Raw genomic sequence first — 22,044 nt, 5'->3', positions numbered from 1 at the left:
ATTAGTAGAGAACTGGATGAGAAGAGAATCAGCTGGATCTCAAACTGCTGCTCATATAGAATGCTGGCATTGCCCTCTACACTGTAGCACTGCCCCAGGAGGCTTTGTTTTTGAAGCAGTTTTAGAATCATAGGAAAATCAAGGAAACTGTGCAGAAATTTGTCAGACTCCTCACTGCCATGCATGGTAGCCTCCGCACATTATCAGTATCCTGGACCAGAAGAGTACACTCATTTCACTGTTCTGAGTGAGTGTTGCAAATGGGTCAGAAGCCTTCCTCCACACAGTTATTGAAGAACATAAGCTATTTTCATCTTGCAGTTTTGCTATCTCCTAAAACCTCAGATCTTCGATATTTAGCTACAGAAGGGGAAAAAATTTATGGAAGAGTGATTCCACTCTTCTTAAAAGCCTCAGGATGGGCATATATCACTTTATCTCACATTGGCTATATCTAACAGCAGAGCTGACTGTGAAACATGGGTTAGTTGTGTGAGAAGGAAATAAGGGGAGAATGGATTTGATGAGGCAGTTTCTGACTTTGATGAAGCATTTCTGACCTTATATACAAAATTGTGATAGATAATGGAAGTGCAAATTTGCTCTTAAAAATTATACTGATTTTTGGCCTTGCCCAGTGGACTAATGGCTAAAGTCCTTGTCTTGAACATGTCAGGATCCCATATGGGCGCTGGTTTTAATCCCGGCAGCCCATTTCCCATCCAGTTCCCTGCTTGTGGCCTGGGAAAGCAGTCAAGGACAGCCCAGAGCCTTGGGACCCTGAACCCACTAGGGAGTCCTGGAAGAAGCCCGTGGCTCCTGGCTTTGGATTGGTGCAGCTCGGGCTGTTGCAGTCACCTGGGGAGTGAATCAGTGGGTGGAAGATCATCTTCTCTGTCTCTCCTCCTGTGTGTACATCTGACTTTCTAATAAAAATAAATAAGTCTTTAAAAAAATATACTAATTTCCACTACCACCAATCATCTATTGAATTCATGATCATTTCTTGTTATTTTCCATACGCTTTTTTATTTTGTAAGCAATTAGAAAATAACTTTATTTTTTTATAAAAACTTGGTTTCAGCTGCAACAAAGAGATTTTTTGGGGAAAAGTTTTTATTCAAAACTGAGCATTATCATATCAACTATTGGTATGAACCATGTATCTTTCCACTCTTTCTGCCTTTTTTTCTTTTTTTACTTTTTTTAAAGTTTTTTTTTTTTGAAAGGCAATTTACAGAAATGTAGAAAGGGACAGGGATAGATCTTCCGTCTGCTGTTTTTCACTCCCCAAATGGCCGCAATGGCCAGAGCTGGGCCAGTCAAAAGCCAAGAGCGTAGAGTTTCTTCTGGGTTTCCCTCATGGGGGCAGGGTCCTAAGGACTTGGGCCATCTTCCACTGCTTTCTGAGGCACAGTAACAGGGAGGTGGATCAAAAGAGGTATGAGTGGACTAGGACCAGTGTCCATACAGGATGCTGGTGTCATAGGCAGAGGCTTAGCCTGTTATGCCATGATGCTGACACCCATTTAGTGATTCTTATACTAAATCAGGACTGTCATACATTTTAAATGGATTTTTACATTTTTATTTATTTATTTTGATTGACAGAGATAGGTGGACACAAAAGTCAAGCTCCCATGCTCTGGTTCATTATCCACCATGCTGAATTCCCGAGCTAAAAACTCCATCCAGCTCTCATATAAGTAGCAGAAGTGCAATCACCTGAACCATCACTGCTGCCTCCTCAGTCTGTATTAGCACGAAGCTGGAGTCAGGATTCAGAGCCACTTGTCTAATGCAGGCACACTGAAATGAGACACAACTAAATCAGCATCTTTACCACTTGGCCAAAAGTCCATCCCATTAAAAAAGAATTCTGATTCCATAAATTCTTAAGCAAAACAATCAGGAAATTGAGTCTAACCAGTTTTCATATCTCCCTTTTGATCAGTGGTAGCTGAGGTATCTTCTCAGTTTTGCTTTCTTGATTTGCCTGATGTAATGCCTTTTAGTTGCATTCCTTCTTACCATTCAGGAGTATCTGTAAAGGCATGTGGTTTGTCGTATTCTCTGGAAAAAAAAAATTCCCATTGCAACCTGTGACTGGAGAGTTCACCAAAACACAAGAATCTGATGAAGTTGTAAATAGTGCTTTCCTGAAATCTAGAAAGTCACTTTAAAGTAGTTTCCAAAACGTGGAACCCCCATTCTAAGTTCTAAGGTCTTCCAAACAGCCAGAGTGGAGGCTAGCCCTTGAAACAACCAAGTAGTTGTATTTTGACTGGAAGAAGATAATTTTGAAAGATTTTTCTGGGGTCATTTGCAAACTTGAATGCATAGAGATTTCTTGTAAATTGAAAAAGTACAATACTTTGGAAGAGTTCCTAGAAGTTAAGAACATGTTTAAAAAATTTTAAGTGCCAAAAAAACCCACAACAAACAACAACAACAAAAAACAAAATATGAGAAATATCTGAGTACTTACTTTCCAGTTTTCCCGAATGCATCCCGAGCTGATAAGCATCTTAGAACTGACCAAGCGCTGTCAAGGAGCTTCCCTGGCAAATGCAGCTCAGATGTACTCAAGATTTCTGGGAGAAAAAGGAGTCTTAGGAAAAACTGCCCTGTGTGGTAAAGAGCACCCTGTCACCAGGAGGATGGAATTGCAGCACAAACAGAATATTGAGAAATTTGGAAGAAGTGAACAGTATTCTAGGAAACTATGGCTTGCTCAAGAGGATGCAATTCCATGGAAGCTCAAGAAGCCGCCCAGCAGTGACAGTCACGAGCTGTACTAGAATTTGTATCCAGTGGAGTTGTAATATTTGCTCCTGGGGCAGTACGTTTTTTTAAAGATTTATTTTTATTGTTTTTTTTTTCATTGGAAAGGCAGATATACAGAGAGGAGAGACAGAGAGGAAGTTCTTCTGTCCAATGATTCACTCCCCAAGTGAGCGCAACGGCCAATGCTATGCCGATCCGACCACGCGGGTGCAGGGTCCCAAAGCTTTGGGCGGTCCTCAACTGCTTTCCCGGGCCACAGGCAGGGAGCTGGAAGGGAAGTGGGGCTGCTGGGATAGAACCGGCACCCATATGGGATCCCAGGCGTGCAAGGCGAGGACTTAACCACTTGTGCCACCGCGCCGGGCCCGGCAGTACGTTTTTATTCATAGTAGAAGCTGTCTGCTGCTTCAACATTCCCTCCTGCAGAGCTTAAAGGGACATCCTAAGAGCCAGGCTAATGAGCTGCAGAAACAGTACAAGGGAGTGCTGGATCTCTGGTTCAGGAGTTTGCTTTCTGAAGGGTGTGCTGTTCACAAGAATCTACTTCTGAACAGCATAATATGAGTATGACAGGAAGCCTGACTTCCGGTTCTAATGGACAGGGCTGTAGTCCCACTGGGCAAAGAAGTCTCTAAATGGGCTACAAGAGCAGCGGTTACAGGCTCCAGGGACAGATGCATCAGAGTGTGTTCAGGTTAGCTCTGCCCCTCCCAGTATTAAAAGGTAATGTGAAGAAACAGGATGGAGTGATTAGCTCCTGAGACTTGAGCAGTGGAGGTGAAAGTGGTTATATCTGAGGGCCTTGTCTGTAACTCCTTTTTCTCAGGGGATACCTCTGACTTTGACCTCACCTGACCCCTGCTCACACCCTAAAGGACTGGAAAGAGAAGCTCCGAGCAAGGATGCTGGCCATCACTGCCAGAGGGAATTCACCCTGCGCATTTTGGTTTCCTTCGTTTTTTTTTTTTTTTTCTCCCTTCCCTCTTTTTCTCAATCCAAAGTAAGATAGGTTTTGGAAGAAAGAAACTTGGAATAGAACTGTCTGTGTCAGGTCTATAAACCTGGGCAGAGGAGGCCTCCTTGACATTATTATTCAGTATTGCCCTCTCCCACCTCTCTTTGCTACCACCAACACCTCACACCCGCCCCCCCACCCCGCAGATACCTTGCGATTTAGGGAATAGACAAATAGACAGGATACTTCTGATGTAAGATGCATTGTTCTGGGCCCGGCGCGGTGGCGCAGTGGTTAAGGCCCTCACCTTGCACGCCCAGGATCCCATATGGGCACCGGTTCTAATCCCGGCAGCCCCGCTTCCCATCCAGCTCCCTGCCTGTGGCCCGGGAAAGCAGTTGAGGACGGCCCAAAGCTTTGGGACACTGCACCCACTTGGGAGACCCGGAAGAGGCTCCTGGCTTCGGATCAGCATAGTATCGGCCGTTGCGCTCACTTGGGGAGTGAATCATCGGATGGAAGATCTTCCTCTCTGTCTCTCCTCTCTGTATATCCACCTTTCCAATAAAAATAAAAATAAATCTTAAAAAACACTATGCATCGTTCTCTCTTGCTCTCTTTTTCTTACCAACATTAATAAGCTTGTGATAATTTCATTCTGGAACTGTTGCACTGGATCCAGGGGGCAGTGTTTGATAGGCAGTAGGATAGGTGCGTTATGGAAGCCATCAGGTTCTGATATCTCTTCCCCACTCCCAGAATGGGAGCTGCCAGTTCCCACACCTGGGGAGTGCACGGAGCCATGTAGGCAGCAGCAGGGTGTTATGTGTATTTGCTAACTCTGTGAATGTAAATTTAGTTCTAGAAAAAGAGCTCTTCCTATTTCAAAGAAATAAAAATTAAAAATACTGATTTCATTTGAATGAGCTTCTCTGTATAATCATGGCCTTGAGGCTGATCACTGCCTCTCTGTGTGGTGGTGCCACTTGTTCTACATCCTTCCTACTGCTCTGGGTACAAGTGAATCTGTCTTCAGGTTTCAGTACAAACAGATTTACTGGAAAATATACACACCGTTAAATTATTGTTTTGCTGATCTGTCTGAATTCACCAGGGCCGTATTGCTTTGCTTACTGTTTACTTTTTTTTTGTTTACTGTTAACTTTTTTATAGAAGTATTTAAGCTTACTACCCATTCCACATTTTCTTGTTTTCTTGTTTTTGTTCACATGAGTATTTGCCTCACAGAAGCAGTTGTGTTTTTTGTCTGTGAACACCATTGTTTTGAGTGTTTATTTTGTTCCTAGGCATTTCAGTGGAATATTGCTTATGAACACATTTTTATATTGCTGGCATTCCTGTAATAAGACAGCTTGATCCCAGAGAATTACTCTTTTAATATACTATTTTATGTTAGTTAATTATATGTAGAAGTGACACAAGATGTAATGAGACTGCCACAATCTATTAATATCTGTTTAAAAATGAAATTGCTACACTGTGTTTCAGCAGGCTAATGCCACCATTTGTGGTACAGCCGTCCAAATAGGAGTGTCAGTTCAAGTCCTGGCTACTCTGCTTCAGCTCTCACTTCCAGGCAATGCTCCTGAGGTGGCAGTGGAAGATGGTCCCTCCCACCCGTGTGGAAGATCAGGATGGTGTTTCTGGCTCCTGGCTTTAGCCTGGCCCAGACCTGGCTGTTGCAACCATTTGGGGAGTGAATCAGTAGGAAGAAGATCTTTCTCTCCTCTCTCATTTTTTGTATTTCTCTCTCTTTATGGCTCTGCCCTTTATATGAGTAAAGCCTTAGAAAATTAAATTCCTGGGACTTTATAAATTTAAATAAAAAGGTTTTCAGTTTTTATAATGCAAGTGTCATTTTTACTAATTAAAATTACTTAGTTGAACAGTAGAATAGTTGGACTAGAAAACCAACTTTTCAAGTTTTTGGAGAAAATATGTAAATCTATTTCTACATTAAACTGAAATGTTTTCCTACAGGCTACTGGTCCAAGATAATCAAAATGTGGATGCATTAAGAATGCTGGCTCTTTACTATTTGTGTAGGGAAGGGGATATAGAAAAGGTAAGTTGTATTCTTTAGGTTGCCTCTACAGCTGGTACTCAAGTGTGTGCATTCTTACAGTCATGCAGTAGAGCTTTGGAGTTCTCTTGCAGCATATATGTCAAGAGTAGTTTTTACTTGACTAAAGAGACTACATCTTAACAAACTTTGTACCTAGTAAGGCATCATTAAAATCACCCTTGAAAATCTCTGAACTCATGGATGATAATATGTGTAGTTTCCTGTATAAAGCTTGTGCAGTAGTACATAAGATTAATGTAACCTGTGGTACTGTGCATGGAAAATTTTATAGGTAAAATACCACTCATGCTGTTTTTACAATGTGATTGAATTTGTGTAAAATATATGAACCTAGAGTAAAAATACCATTGAGCTTTATAATAAGGTACATCTATTTCAGTGGTAGTGAAAAATCTTAGCTATATACAAGATTATGAGTGCCAGAATTTAACCTGTAACAAATAGCATTGTAACAAGTAGCTGATTTACATTTTGCTTAGTGTTTAAATTTTTGTGATAGTGTCTAATAAGAACTTAAGCAAATATTAAAAGAATCCCAGTTGGGACAAATTCTCAGTATATTTTTCATATATTTAATTACTTACACTAAGCAACAAAATGATTTTTTGATTAATTTCAAATGTAAATCAATCTATATAGTCAGTTCAGTGGCTAATATCATATAATATCTGTATGTTTCTATTAATATCACTTGGAAGGAGTCTTCCAAATAAGTAAATGACATATACATCCATATGAATATTGTAGGTATTTTTGTTCTAAAAGATTTTTATTCAATAACATGCATGAAACATTCTGAAATGTAGAATATTTTTAGTTTTTGAACTTCTTAAAGGAACTTCTAATATCGCTTACAAAGTAAGATTCCACTTCCTGAGGAACAATTTGTCTTTTAAATATTAACATACTTTATTGACATTTATGTGTGTATTATGCTCTTTTTGAGGGTATGAATTAAAATTACTTCTGGTTACTTTGTTTTAGGCTGCCAGCAAACTGGAAAGCTTAGGAAATGCACTGGAGTCCATGGAACCACAGAATGCGCAACTTTTTTATAGAATTACCATAGCCTTCAGCAGAACCGTAAGTCAGCTTACTCTGAACCAGAGGTAACACCTAGAGTAGGGAATTTGTAATAAGGCAGAAGTTTGAGGCATTGAACAGCATAAGCCTAGAGTGAAAATGTGATATGCATCTACATACGCGGTACAGTACTAAGAAAGGCATTTCAGAGGTGATATGGCTTATAGCTGTCAGCTGACATTGGGGAGACTTCAAGGAGGAAGTGGCATCTGTTAAACTTTCAAGGGTAAGAAGATGTTTGCAAGGAAAAAGAAATAGAAAACAATGTATTTTAATTAGAGCATGGGATTTATGCCTGAAATTGTTCTTTGCTTTTGTTTTAAGAAACCATTTCCCCCCAAAAAACAAACTTTAAAGTAAGTAATAAAGGGCCTGGCGTGATGGAATAGTGGTTAAAGTCCTCACCTTGCATGCACTGGGATCCCAAATGGTCGCCGGTTCTAATTCCGGTGGCCCTGCTTCCCATCCAGCTCCCTGCTTATGTCCTGGGAAAGCAGTTGAGGATGGCCCAATGCCTTGGGACCCTGCACCTGTGTGGGAGAGTTGGCTTCGGATTGGCACAGCTCCAGGCGTTGTAGTCACTTGGGGAGTGAACCATTGGACAGAAGATCTTCCTCTCTGTCTCTCCTCTCTGTATATCCACCTTTCCAATAAAAATGAATAAATCTTTTTTCTTAGAAAGTAAGTAATAGAATACTTGGGTGAGGGAAATGGTTAATATCAAACTTTTACTGTAAGCTTCCAGGGATGGAATAGAAAAATACAACAGAATTTCTGAAAAGGCTGGTGGTGGATAAAGCCAATGACTGCAGCACCAGCATTCTATGTGGGAACTGGTTCTAGTCCTGGCCTCTCTACTTCCCATTGAGCTCCCTGCTTATGGCCATGGAAAAAGCAGCAGAATATAGCCCCTGTACTTATGTGGGAGACTTGGGGATGCTCCTGGCTTCAGATCTGCTCAGCTTCAACCATTGCAACCATTTGGGGAGTGTACCAACAGATGGAAGATCTTCTCTGTAAAATTGCCTTCCCTGTAAAAAAAAAATTTAGAACTTAAAGTTAAAACTGATTCAAACATTTAATGAGGTATTTTCCTCTGAAAAGTTGTTCTCTTTAAAAATTAAATATTTATTCTGACAGCATGGCCATTTCTTGAAATTTTTGAAGTTCTTTCTGAGAAGATTTAAAGGATCTTTTAAAATACTCTTATAGGTGACAAAAATCTTAAGGAGGAAAGCAAACCATACCCCTAGTTTTTATAATTGTTTCTAAAGATTTATTGTATTTATTTAAAAGGCAAAGTTGTTCCATCCTCTGGTTTACTCATGAAATGGCTACAATAGCCATATGTGGCCCAGCATAGAAACAAGAGCCAAGAACCTCATCCTAGTCTCCCACATGGGGAGCAGGGTCTCAGGCAGTTGGACCATTTCTGTTGCTTTCTCAGGTACATCACTAGTAGGAAGTTGGATCTGAAGCAGAGTGCCTTGAACTCCAAAAGCGGCGCTCCAATATGGTATGCTGTCATTGCAAGTAGTAGCTTAACCCACAGTACCAATACACTAACCCCAGCCAATGTTTTTGAAATTAAAATATATGTGTATGGGCCCAGCGCAGTAGTCTAGTGGCTAAAGTCCTCGCCTTGCATGCACCGAGAACCCATATGGGTGCCGGTTCTAGTCCTGGCGGCCCCACTTCGCATCCAGCTCCCTGCTTGTGGCCAGGGAAAGCAGTAGAAGACGATTCAAAGCCTTGAGACCCTGCATCCGTGTGGGTCATTGTAATTGCTTGGGCAGTGAATCATTGGACAGAGAATCTTCCTCGCTGTGTCTCCTCCTCTCTGTATGTCTGACTTTCCAATAAAAATAAATCTTTAAAAATATATATATATGTATGGATATAATCATGATTTTCTTGTCTAATGTATAAAACAGTTAAGACCTGAGCCAGGCAACTTAAGCCCCACTGGATCTCCCAACCCCAAGGTTCATGATACCAACACCCACCTAGAAAGTGGGCCACAGGATCTGGGCCCATCAACCCAAAATCTACCAGTTCCTCCCTCTCTGGGTCGCAGGAACCCAGCACCCACCACACAGATGGGCCCTAGGACCTAAACCAGTCACCCAGCCCTGGGATTCATGTACTTGGCCCCTGCTGGTCCCAGGCTGGCATGACCTACCTCACCTCAGTGTCCACAATCTTATCACACAGTGTGGCTTAGTCTAGTCAGCCCCCTGTTCCAGCTCCTGCTGGTGGGTGCTGCAGCTTATCCCAGCCCAGCCTGATTGCTGTCCTGGTCCTAATGTGAACTGGCTAGTGTTGCAGCCCGATCTGGCTCCTCCTGCCCCTGCCCTGGTTCTCAGATCTGCCAATAGGTATTATGTGCTGGCCCAAACAGGTTTGTCCCCAGACCAGAGCCTCATGTGTACCAGCAAGTACTATAACCTGGCATGGTCTGGACTGCTCACCTGCAGGGACTGCATGCCAATGAAGGAGTTTTCCAAGCTTCTCCATTGAGTCTCCTCCCAGTGGCAGTTCTTGTGCACACCAGTGAGTCATTGGCCCAATTTGACTTTGTCCACCACCTGTCCTGACAAAAACAATGGCCTTGTTCAACTGGACATACCCATTCTGGTTCTTGTTGTTGGATGTTGCAGCCCAATGATACTTGATCCACCCCTTGCCCAGACACAACTTTCACACAGTTCAGCGAGAGTCAAGATCTGGCTTGGCTTGTTCTATACCCAAACTGGCTCTCAAGAGTAGTGGGTGCCAGATTTGTGAGCCCCAGGGGAGAGGAACCCAGTGATGCTTGGAATACCTAGCTCGGTTACTTGGATTCTCCTGCAACAACATGCCCTACTTATTGAAAAAGGTGGAGCAGTGGACACAGACCCTGTTGTAAAACGAGAATATGACAGCACATTTGATGCTATAGCAGAAGAAGGAGAACAGAACAAATTGGACAACAAATTGGACAATACCCCAAATGAATGATGACAGCAAAAAATCTCAGTAATGGAGCCAATGGACAATGGGAGGGTGACATCATTCTTGGATCAGTGCGGCAACATTTCAGAGAACTGTCCAAACCACTTGGACAGAACCTTAGGAATATGTACACATTGAGATTCTGGATTGATATATATATTCCTGGGTACTGGGATGTGGGGAAAGTCATGAGTTATTTCCCCCTTTGTCTCTCCCCTTCCTCCAGGAGCAAGAAGTAGCAGCAAATTTGGAAGTAATGAGTTCACCCAATTTTCCGTAAACCTTGATCCTTCCCACTCTAATCAACTATGCAATCATTTTTTAAAAAATAGTCAAGAAACAGTTTTAAAAAGGAGTACATAGAATACATTTGTGTAACATCTTTCGAAAAAGTCTAGTTTTCAAGACACTTGTTTGATAAAAGCACTGCGTTTTAGGCTGCGTTAATTGGGATACATGATAAATTCTAATAGATGAGTTGTCCAGTTAACATTCTACTTTTCTTTGATTATTTCATAATTGTATTCCTTATTTTTATTTCATTCTTCTGAAATATACAATATATTTAAGAAAAAGTAGAAGTGTTTGCCCTCTACTTTAATCCTTTTTTCCTTTTAGTGTGGACGTAGTCAACCCATGCTTCAGAAAATTCAGACATTATTAGAAAAGGCTTTTAGTTTAAGCCCTCAACAATCAAAGTTTGCTACAGAACTTGGATATCAGATGATTTTACAAGGCAAAGTTAAAGAGGCATCGAAGTGGTATAAGACAGCCATTACACTGGATGAGACTAGCGTCCCTGCGCTGACTGGTAGGCCAACTGCTTTTTCAAATGCCCCTAATACACATTCAAGTCATAATTACTTAAGTGCCTGCCATTAAAGAAGACAAATGTGTTTCATGGTGTTGAAAACTTCAGTCACTCTTCACCATGCACAACAGGAAAGAGACTTACCTTTAAGACATTCTGTTACATACATCACATCTTGAGGTAATACAATAGCTTTTATAAATTTCAAATTCTAGAGCAGTTTCTATATGGTTCCAAGGCAATCTGTTTTATTTTCTTTCGTTTGGTCTTTGTTCTTTTTTATATATTATTTTCAATTCTGAAACTTTAAAGTTTCATAATGGGGAAAATGTCTTACTGATGTGATTTGTGTTAGTTTGTAGTGCATATGACCAAATTCCTGTAAGCTTTAACTGTTTTTGTCCTATTTGATTTTAGGATGTATCCGATGTCAATTAATAGAAGGAGAATTAGAAGATGCAGATCAGCAGCTAGAATTCTTGAATGAAATTCAGCAGTCCATTGAAAAATCTGCGGTATAGTATTTTATTTTTTATCTGGTTGTAGATACCAGGTATTATAAAATATGACTGTTTGAATTGATTCTCTTACTTTGTAATGATACTGAAAGACAAATGTATGCCAGTTTTAATGTGTGGACTGCATTATAAATTAACCTCCATACAAAATTAGACTTTACACATATTCTGTACAGACCTGTGCAGCCTAATATTTAAGTTTGTATGAACAGTTGCAGGAAATAGCATTTGAAATGTATTTGAGGTCTAAATAGAAATACATGGCATCAAATTGAATGGAAAAAATTTAACAAAACGGTTTATTTTCCAGGAGTTAACCTATTTGCATGCAGTTCTTGCTATGAAGAAAAATAAACAACAAGAAGAAGTTACGAATTTGTTAAATGATGTCTTGGACACTCATTTGTCACATTTAGAAGATTTACCTCTTGGCATACAGTATTTTGAGAAGCTAAATCCTGATTTCTTACTAGAAATTATTACAGAATATCTAAGTTTCTGTCCAATGCAGGTAAGCAGTTATAGGACTTGTTTTCAAGGAGACAGTTATTTAAGTTTTAGCAGAAAGTGCTGTTACATGTTAAACTGCATTGACATCTTAAAATAGTATTTTTAAATCTCTATTTGCTAAAATGGTTTTTAATCAGAATACCATATAGATTGCTGTTATAATGCAACCATTGGATTACAAAGATTTATAAATATTAAAATCTTTAATTCAGAATGGCTGTTACTATTAATTTTTGAATCCACTGAAACTTCATCACAAAGTATCCATCCAGTCTTTGAACATAGTCAGAAATTAAGTTATTATATATAACTATAATTATTGGGTTGGATTTTGGATTCCTATGTGAAGTCAAGTATTGTGTTGGAAAAAAAAAAGGTTCTTTTCCCATCTTGCTGGTACTCCTCCTACTTCCTGGAATGATACCATGTTCAGTGTCTTGGTCAAAACAAGGAACATTTCACATTTCTAAAACAGATACTCAGATTTTGAAAATTAATTTTTGTATTTTCCTAATTCCAAGTTTTTAACCATGAATTTGAAAGGTGGAATGATAGAAAAAAAAATAGGGAGAAATATTGATCTTACTTCCCATTACTGGTTCACTCCCCGAGTGTCTACAACAACCAAGGCTTGGCCAGACCAAGGCAGAGAACCAGGAATTCTGTCTTGGTCTTTCCACAGGGGTGGTAGAGGCCCAGATCCTTGGGCCACGTTCCTCTGCTTTCTGAGGCACATCAGAAGAGGACTGAATTGGAATCAGGGTACTAGAACATCAACCAGCTGATAGGCTGATATGGGATGCTGGCATTGCAAGCAGTGACTTGACTCACTGTGCCGCAGGGCTCACCCAGTTAGCTCACTTTTCAAAACAGAGGAGTCAAGAGGAACGCAGTGAGACCATTCATCACCAAAACCAAAGTTCTTGGCATTCTTCTGATCAACGGCCTCAGTGACTGTTAACAGGGAAGTGACCTCTCAGAAAACTCAATGCTTTTTATTATCAGGTGTTTTTCCAGGCTTTCATGACTTTTTAAACTCCTCCAAGAATCATACCTGGGAATGATCTCAGTCTCCCAGTCATGATCTATTTTCATTTATTTGGAAGCTAGCATGCATTTTTTCAATATTCAATAGTAGAGAGCTGTTAGGTTTTTATTATTTTATTAGGGGAACATAGGTTTTTAAAGTATCCTGCACTTTGCTACAAGCTGGGAAAATAACTTGTGGAAAGTAAACAGCAACCCTTGCCTCAAGGCACATATTCTGGCACGAGGAAACAGATGAAGTAATTGGATTAATTATGCCATACTTACAAAGAAGGGAAAATAATGAGCAAGAAGAGGCAGGTAATTTTAGATATAGTGGTCAGAATGGCCCTTATTAAAAGTGTAACATCTGAAGGAAGACTTGAAGGGGATATCTGAAAATAGCATGTTTCAACTTCTGCACATTTGGGGCATGAAGAAGGGAATGTGGCCCAGACAGAGGTAGAGGGAGGAGCATAGTCAGAGAAGACCAGACCCAACAGGGCCATGGCCATTGTTATTAACCTCTGGCTTTACAGTTGAGTATCCAGCCTGATCCAGCATTTCAAAGAGTTTCTCTGGCAGCTGGGCTGAAAATAAGTTTTAGGTGGACTGAAAAAATAGTGTATTAAGTGGTAGGTGAGTCTCTAGTTCAGCTAGACACCATATTTTTTCCTAAAATGATTAGAAGCTACCCAGCATTTCCACTGCTGTTTTCATGAGGAAGTACCAGAAGGGCAGAGTTGTCTCACAGCTTCATTGGCCCTTTTAGATAGAGGTCTGTTTTGAATATTAATCCAGAGAGTGTTGTATACTTCTGTTTTTTTTTCTGGGATTGCAGCTGAAATTGCATTCAAAATCATGGCTGGTCTCAAGAATTCTCAGAGGACAGCTAAGAACAATCTCAGTGCATCACTTGTACTTTTCATGGTTTTTCCTTTATGTGGAAAAAGAATTTCTTGTGACACTATGCAAAGAAACAAACTCTGATTTTTTAAAATCACATTAAAACTCTCAGTTCTATAAAAGAAACAATACTTACCATGACAAAGAGATATTATATAATGCTAAATTTAATTATATGGATTTTAAGTGCCATAAGGATTGAATAAAGCTGAAATATTCTAAGAAATGATAGTCATGTTTTGAATGCCTTTTGGGAAACACATTTTTTTGGTTGTTTGTCTCAAAATGGAAAGATGTTGCACTTTTTTTTAACATTGATAATGGCTCATTACAGAAGTGATTTTTCTCCCATGTGGGAGACCTGGAGGAAGTTCCTGGCTCCTGGCTTCAGATCGGCACAGCATCGGCCGTTGTGCTCACTTGGGGAGTGAATCATCGGACGGAAGATCTTCCTCTCTGTCTCTCCTCCTCTCTGTATATCTGACTTTCCAATAAATAAATAAATCTTTAAAAAAAAAAAAAGAATCTATATGTGCTGGCAGACAGTGTGGTGCATAAGGTTAAGACCCTGCCTTGGACTCCTGCACCTCACCTTGGAATGCCAGTCCAAGGCCTGGCCTCCCCTGTTCTGATCCACCTTACTGCTCTGTTCCTAGGAAATAGTGGATGATGTCCCAGTAATTGAATTTCTACCGACCATGTAGGAGATTCAAATGGAATTCCAAATTCCCAGCCTCAGTCTGACCCGGCCCTGGCTTTTGCTGGCATTTTGAGACTGAACCAACAATCAGATTAAAGCAGATAGAAAATCAGTCTCTCTCAATCTTTCTCCTCCTCTTCCCCCTCTCTCATCACTGTGTGTTTTCAAGTAAATTTTAAAAATAAAAGAAGATATAATAACATTTAAAAATAATCTATGTGTCAGGTAAAATTGGGGGAAGGGGATAAAGAAGATAATTTTTCATATAAATAATACAATGTCCATAAGGCTAAGCAAGAAGAACAAACATGTGGTATTTAAATCCTAATATCTATTTCTAAACAGAGATTAGAGAACCTTTGGAGAAAAAAGTTGGTTAGGTAAAAAGTAATTATAAAGATAAGAAAAATTGAAAAGCTGAGCAATATTCTAGTACTGCTTTAATTAGATAGAGAAACCTTTCAGGGTATATGACAGGCCAGACATAAAAGGGGGAGAATAAAACTAAGAGACGTTTCATGTAGTACATGTTTGTGTTCTACCTTCCGATTTCTACCAGAAAACCTAACATCTTTAAACCTGACTATAGGTACTCTGGGGGGTAGTGAAAATAACCGAATTCAGTAAATCACAAGGGAAGCCTAGAACTGGAACACTCATTACTTTGTCAGTTCTAGCAAGAAATTCCACTTCCCAGTTCCTTCAGATACATTACTTTGATGACGCTTCCAAAGAGCAAAGCTCCTTTCATCATCAAGCCAGTAATTGTGCAACAATTTCATTATGATGCTGCTAAAAAAAATGTACACGTTCTGTCTGTACATAACAGGGAAATAACGTAATATTGGCCCAGCCATAGTAAAAGCATTGCGAAATAAATATGATAGGGAAAAATTCAGAAAAAAATTAGTTAATTTTGATAGTCACAGTAAAATTAACAGTTATTAATTTTTACCCAAATACCGTGTTCAACGTGTAAAACGATCTGCTGATTTGTTTTCTCCAGCCTGCAAGCCCTGGGCAGCCTGTGTCTCCACTTCTCAGACGTTGTACCTCAATCCTGGAAACTATTGTAAGAACTGTTCCAGGTCTTCTGCAGGCTGTCTTCCTAATAGCGAAAGTAAAGTACTTTTCAGGTACAGTATCCCTTAGAAGCGTAAAATCACCTTTTTATTCTGATGCTGGTTAAAAACAGGTGTTAAACAAGTAGTTTGAGCCTTTGGGAATTAAGATGCCTTGCTGACTATTTTGTCTGTCATGGAAGCAGGTAAAATTGAGGAACATAACTGAACAAAACGTAATTTATAATCTCTTCTTCCCCTACTCTCCAACACGCTTGAATGGGAGCTGGTCTACCATTCTGTATTTCAGACCAGTCTGTCTGAAATATGACAGTGTCTTGTTTGCCTCATCTTAGGTGATATTGAAGCAGCTTACAGTAACCTGCAGCATTGCCTGGAACACAGTCCCTCTTACGCAGATGCTCATCTCCTGATGGCACAGGTTTATTTGTCTCAAGAAAAGTTCAAGTTGTGTTCTCAGTCTCTTGAACTTTGTCTGAGCTATGATTTCAAGGTAAGTGTTCCAGACTCAAATGTAGAAGACTTAATACCCTCCTTCTTGAATCTTTAATGAATGTTGAAATATTTGGCTGTTTTGTATTCTATAGCTTGTGCCATATTTCGTGTGTGTGTGTGTGTGTGTGTGTGTGTGTGTGTGTGTGTGTTAGTGACAAAAGAACTGAAACTAATGTTTGATCTTTCTGCTTTCTAAGAACTTTGGCTTTATTTTCCATGAAACTCCATATTGTAATAATCTGTTCTATGCGACAATGAATGTAAAAATAATTGCTCATATTTTCTCTTTTGCTATAGAAGAAAGTTGTGATCACCACTGTGTCATCCAAGAGCATTCCTGTTAGCAATAACTGATTTCCCTGATCTAAGTAGCTCTTATCAGTAATCAGAAGGTCAAAAAGGGAACAGAAATAGGTCTCAAGTGCATATCACAAATGCGTTCTCCCTAGTCCTGTTATGTTGTATTTGATGGATGGCAAATTGTAGTTAATATTGTAAACTTTTCACAAAAATACTATTTTGTATTTTTTTTAAGGTGAGAGAATACCCTTTATATCATTTGATAAAAGCTCAATCACAAAAGAAAATGGGAGAAATAGCAGAAGCAATTAAAACTCTGCATATGGCAATGAGTTTACCAGGAATGAGAAGAACCGGTACTTCCTCAGAATCAAAATACAGGAAAACTGAAGTTGATACAAGCCATCGTTTATCAGTTTTCCTTGAACTGGTAGAGGTTCATCGCTTAAATGGAGAGCAGGTAGGTCAAGCTTTAATTTATTGTTCAGACCTAAACCTTGTTTCACTAGGATGAGTGGTAAAGTTTAGAAAAAAACTATTGTTATTATTATTCTGCACCAGAACACGTTCTTTCTACAACCTCCCGAAAGTTAAGCAAAATTAACTTCTAGAGGGCTTTATAGGTCAGTATGCTTATGCTGACTATCAGAAACTGCAGTGGTATGATTTATAATTGTATTGACCACTGGGAGAGGTCATTATGTAACACAGTTTTAATGAATCCCAAACAGGATTTACTCACACAGACACATAAGGTGTACACTACTGTAATAAAATGAAAGTATCAACTTTAAATTTCCATAATTAAAAGAACAAAAGAAATACTGAATATGACTTTGTGAAGATTAACTAAGTATTCAATATCCAATATTGAATATTCAATAGCATACAGATACCTTAAAATAATCATATATATAGATAGATTTATATACAGATAGATAGAATGTAATTCTGAGAGAATTAAAATCTTATATGAAACAAAGAATATCATTTACATAAGTTTTATTTGGGGACACAGAAGTTGCTAATTAGTTATTTTCAAATTATAGTGGAAATTAAGAAGGCTGTGTTTCTAGACACTATTCCAAACACAAAGAATTTCTATGTTCTTTAATAAGTTAAAATACATTTGGCAAGCAGGACCTTTTCAAGCATATTTAGCTAATTCTAAGTATTTTTATTTCACATTTAAACATTTCTAAGAATGTCATGGCATCTACAAAGCTGAGATGAGTGTTAAAATCGGTGACACTTTTGACTTACTAAAGAACTCATTTGAAAAAGGTAAATTATTCACCTGCGTAACAACAAAAAATGTTGTTCCAGAAGGATTAAAATAGTCTGCTGCCTAGGAGAAAGCCGTTGTGAACAGTAGGTGAGCATGGATTCAGGAACCCAGCCTTCCTAAGGAGGCAGCAATGAACACAGAAGTTAGGCTACCTGAGTTTGAATTGTGAATTAGCTTTTTACCTCTCACATCGCCATTTCTCTGTGAAAGGTGGGGATAAAGATAGTAACTGTCTGAGAGTAGGTTTGTGTAAATTAAATGATCAGAATCTAATTCTGGGTTTACATAGGTTCTCATTGAATTGTAAAATGACTTTGCTTAGCAACTAGTGTTGGTTTAGATGTCAAAACATTTGTCTAGCTAGAAAATATCTATGGTCACATTTCATTTTATTCTCTGAATTTAACTTTCAGATTTTGTGCCTTTCAGAAACTTCAGTACTTTTTGTCATGAATATCATACCTATATCAGTATTCACTATTCATTCTGTCTTACTAGAAAATTTCTCTTTCTAGTGTAATTTGACAAATATCTTGAAAGACTTTTAATTTCATCCTGACAGCATGAGGCAGCAAAAGTTTTGCAAGATGCCATCCATGAGTTTTCTGGAACATCTGAAGAATTACGTGTTACAATTGCCAATGCAGACCTGGCTCTGGCTCAGGGAGATGTTGAGCGGGCTCTAACCATGCTTCGAAATGTTACGGTAGAACAGCCTTATTTTATAGAGGTCAAAGAAAAAATGGCAGATATTTATCTGAAGCACAGAAAAGAGAAGATGTTGTATATCACATGTTACAGGTAAACAGTTATTTGAGTTCACTAGATCTGACACATCTACCTCCTGAAATTAATTTATAATTTACCTGTAGTCTTCCTTTCTACCATTTACAGATACTTTATAATTATAGATTCTTTCACAACTGAGGTTTTGTTACCTTCTGTCACCAACCACAGTCAGTATAACGAAGTAATCTGCTGCCCAAAAATGTCAGTATGGCTATTTTGAACTATGGATTCTTTAGTTTCTCAGCTCTTCTCAAAAAATGCTATTTCTAGTCCCAGATTCTTCCTGTTTGAAAAACTGCATAGATTCTAATAACTTATGAACATTATGTCATGTGACACCAGTCAGGCACATATAGTACTCAGTGTAGCAGTTGTCACAAAAGAAAGTTATGGCTTTGGGCCCGGCGCGGTGGCGCAAGTGGTTAAAGGTCCTCGCCTTGCACGCCCGGGATCCCATATGGACGCCGGTTCTAATCCCGGCAGCCCCGCTTCCCTTCCAGCTCCCTGCCTGTGGCCTGGGAAAGCAGTCGAGGACGGCCCAAAGCTTTGGGAACCTGCACCCGCGTGGGAGACCTGGAAGAGGCTCCTGGCTTCGGATTGGCATAGTATCGACCCGTTGCGCTCACTTGGGGAGTGAACCATCAGATGGAAGATCTTCCTCTCTGTCTCTCCTCTCTGTATATCCGCCTTTCCAATGAAAAAAAATAATAAAAATAAATCTTTAAAAAAAAGAAAGTTATGGCTTTGTATACAACATACCAAGGTATGGATTACAGAATTTGCTTGGTGAAAGGACAGGAAATTAAAAATTTTAAAGTTTTGTTTAGAATTCACATAAATGTACATAAACTCAAGTTGCTGTTCCTCTTAAACAGAAGGGTAAGTATAAAACACACACTGAAGCTAAGAAAAAATTATCTCTTAAGAACATAGTAAAACTGATGCATTAATTTAAGACTGTTTCAGCTATAATATATAAACACCAAAGCTTTAAAAACTATTCATATTTTTTGTGTGTGTGTGGGCTGAGAGATTGAGAGAAACTAAGGAGCACTCTATGCGGTTTTTTAATTTTATTTTTAAGATTTATTTATTTTTATTGGAAAGTCAGACATACAGAGAGGAGAGACAGGAAGATCTTCTGTCCACTGATTCACTCCCCAAGTGGCTGCAATGGCCAGAACTGAGCCAATCTGAAGCCAGGAGGCAGGAGCTTCTTCTGGGTCTCCCACTCAGGTGCAGGGTCCCAAGGCTTTGGGCCGTCCTTGATTGCCTTCCCAGGCCACAAGCAGGGGGCTGGATGGAAAGCAGGGCCACCGGGACACAAACTGGCTTCCACATAGGATCTTGGCTCCATATGAGATCCCAGTGCGTGTAAGGCAAGAACTTTAGCCACTAGGCTACCACACCAGGCTCACACTCTGTATTTTGATAGCTGAATTGGAGTTCCTAAGTCATATATTTTATGATCAGCAATATCTTTAATGAAAATAAATTATGTTTAAAATAGGGATGATTGGTTTTAGATGAACAATTATAGTATGAAGCTATAGATTTTTGCTTTATTTCTGGCATTAATTAGAATGCTTGTCCTTTATAAAATTGGGATAAGAATTACCTTTCTCAGAGTTATTGTGCCAATTATATAAATATTGTATGATAGAAACTTAGCACAATAATTTTTGAATAATTTTATGTTTTGACCAAATTAAACCTATATTTTGTGGACAAAAAAGTAAGCAGCAGTAATACAAGTAATGTGATTACTTTATTACTTGTATTTTTAGAAGTAACACTTCAAAATAAAATTGTTCTGTGACTTTCAGAGCTCAGGATGTGTAACAGATCATTTTCAGAATCTTCATTCCCGTATCATTTCATAATAAAGATACCAAAATATGAGTTGAAAATTAAGTTTAATGAAGAGTTACAGTTGCTGTCAATGCTTTGTTACTTACATTTCAAAAGATTTACCTGGAATAAACAATTTGGGTATTGGTATGTGTGGTAGTTTTTTTTAATTACACTGTTGGATATTTAGGAAGTAATTTTAAATTTAATAAATATTAATAAATATTTAATAAATATTATTGTTCGTTGTATTAGTTTAGAAAATGTATTGATTAAATATTAGTGTTTTAATAGTTATTAAATAACCAGTAAATAATTAATGTATTAAACTAGTTAACCATAAATAATTAATGTATTAAACTAGTTACTAAATAATTAGTAAACAATTCATGCATTAATCACATACACTAAGTTGGTCTGTGTTGCAGGGAAATTGCTGAAAGGATGCCCAGCTCTCGATCTTTTCTTCTCCTTGGTGACGCATACATGAATATTCAAGAGGTAAACTTAAATTTGCTTTTGAAACACTCTAATGATCAATATAACTTTCTTTTAAAAGGACTTTCTTTTATATGTATAAAAAATTTTTTCGTTATTACATTTAACTTGGCAAAATTCAAGTATCACAATAAAAGAACGCTTCTATTGTAATTTTTTTAATTTTAATTTTTTTTCAAGTTGAAATCCAGTAATTGAGCACCCTCATTATTGGAAACAGATATCATTGCCAGAAATGTGTCTTAATGTGAAGAGGAGGGCAACAGTTTAAGATAGTGTTCTTTACAAGGAAACAATCCTCCAGCTCTCTGTAACTTGTGATTCTGCCAGAAATGAAAAATAGGATGTCATCTCTTAATTCTCATGATGTTGCTTATGTGGATTAGAGTGATTAGCGTGGATAAGATTACATTTGATCTTAGCTAAAATGCCAAGAAGTGAACACATTGGTAAGATTATACCACTAAGTTGTACTTACCCTACTCATCACATTTTTGGAATTGCTAAAGTTCCTGGAATTTAATATATATTTAGTCTTGGAAAATATTTCAAATGTTAGAGCACAGTTACAGAAATGGTGCCATTTAGTAGGATCTCCTTAAGCTGTTTTAATTGCTTTTCTGTGTGTCTTATAATATTAGCCTGAAGAAGCCATAATTGCATATGAGCAAGCATTGAATCAGAACCCAAAAGATGGAACACTGGCAAGCAAAATTGGTAAAGCCCTTGTCAAAACTCACAATTACTCAAAGGCAAGTACTTTATAGTGTGAAATGCACCTTCTGGATGAAACTTAACCTGTTTTAGAGAATTCTTCAAAAAGTACCATTTACATCTTTGATAGTTGCAAATTCCAGATTTGTATCATGAACTGAGATTTACATTGAAGACTTTTTCAGTGTCTGAAATTCTTTATTGCTCCATCTGTAGAGATTGTTTACAGGCTAAAATTTCCTTCAGGCTTCATGTTACATGCATATCCTTGCAGCCGAACCAGTTGCATGAAGCTGCTCTTCTTACATCTTACATTATATGACAAAGCTTGATAAGTGTACTTTCTGTTGTGAGAATATTAGAAAATTGCATGATTTCAGGGTGGTTTTTTTTTTCTATTAGGAATAACAGGTTTTCCTTTAACTTGTTTTCTTGCCCTATTCCTAAGTCAATGTTAAGTGTATATCATTCAGTAAAATTTATCTAGGATAAAATCAGTAAAACTTTCTTTGACATGCACAACTCTTCAGCCATTTATGATAACAAGTGTTAGTTACTTTAGGTGGCATTGGATTTTCTGGAAAAAAAAAAAGCACTAATCCTTAATAATAGCATAGTTGTGTGCCTAAC

General features: G+C 38.4%; 1 protein-coding gene across 1 annotated transcript in view; it reads left to right on the top strand.

The window, feature by feature from the left end:
- TTC21B (tetratricopeptide repeat domain 21B) overlaps nucleotides 1-22,044 on the top strand; it is a 67,388-nt gene that overhangs the window by 14,390 nt on the left and 30,954 nt on the right. Inside the window, exons 7-17 of the mRNA XM_040971661.1 lie at nucleotides 5,744-5,828; nucleotides 6,834-6,932; nucleotides 10,545-10,737; nucleotides 11,155-11,252; nucleotides 11,566-11,766; nucleotides 15,404-15,533; nucleotides 15,815-15,972; nucleotides 16,510-16,734; nucleotides 18,125-18,363; nucleotides 20,631-20,703; nucleotides 21,342-21,452. Coding sequence (XP_040827595.1) covers nucleotides 5,744-5,828; nucleotides 6,834-6,932; nucleotides 10,545-10,737; nucleotides 11,155-11,252; nucleotides 11,566-11,766; nucleotides 15,404-15,533; nucleotides 15,815-15,972; nucleotides 16,510-16,734; nucleotides 18,125-18,363; nucleotides 20,631-20,703; nucleotides 21,342-21,452 — 1,612 coding nt within the window. The remainder of the gene's footprint in view (nucleotides 1-5,743; nucleotides 5,829-6,833; nucleotides 6,933-10,544; nucleotides 10,738-11,154; nucleotides 11,253-11,565; nucleotides 11,767-15,403; nucleotides 15,534-15,814; nucleotides 15,973-16,509; nucleotides 16,735-18,124; nucleotides 18,364-20,630; nucleotides 20,704-21,341; nucleotides 21,453-22,044) is intronic.

Source organism: Ochotona curzoniae, unplaced genomic scaffold (genome assembly GCF_017591425.1).
Source record: "Ochotona curzoniae isolate NIBS_2020 unplaced genomic scaffold, NIBS_Ocur_1.0 contig_2210, whole genome shotgun sequence".
Taxonomy (NCBI): Eukaryota; Metazoa; Chordata; class Mammalia; order Lagomorpha; family Ochotonidae; genus Ochotona; species Ochotona curzoniae.
Note: the sequence above shows the minus strand (reverse complement) of the source record. Positions and strands in the feature narration are given on the sequence as shown.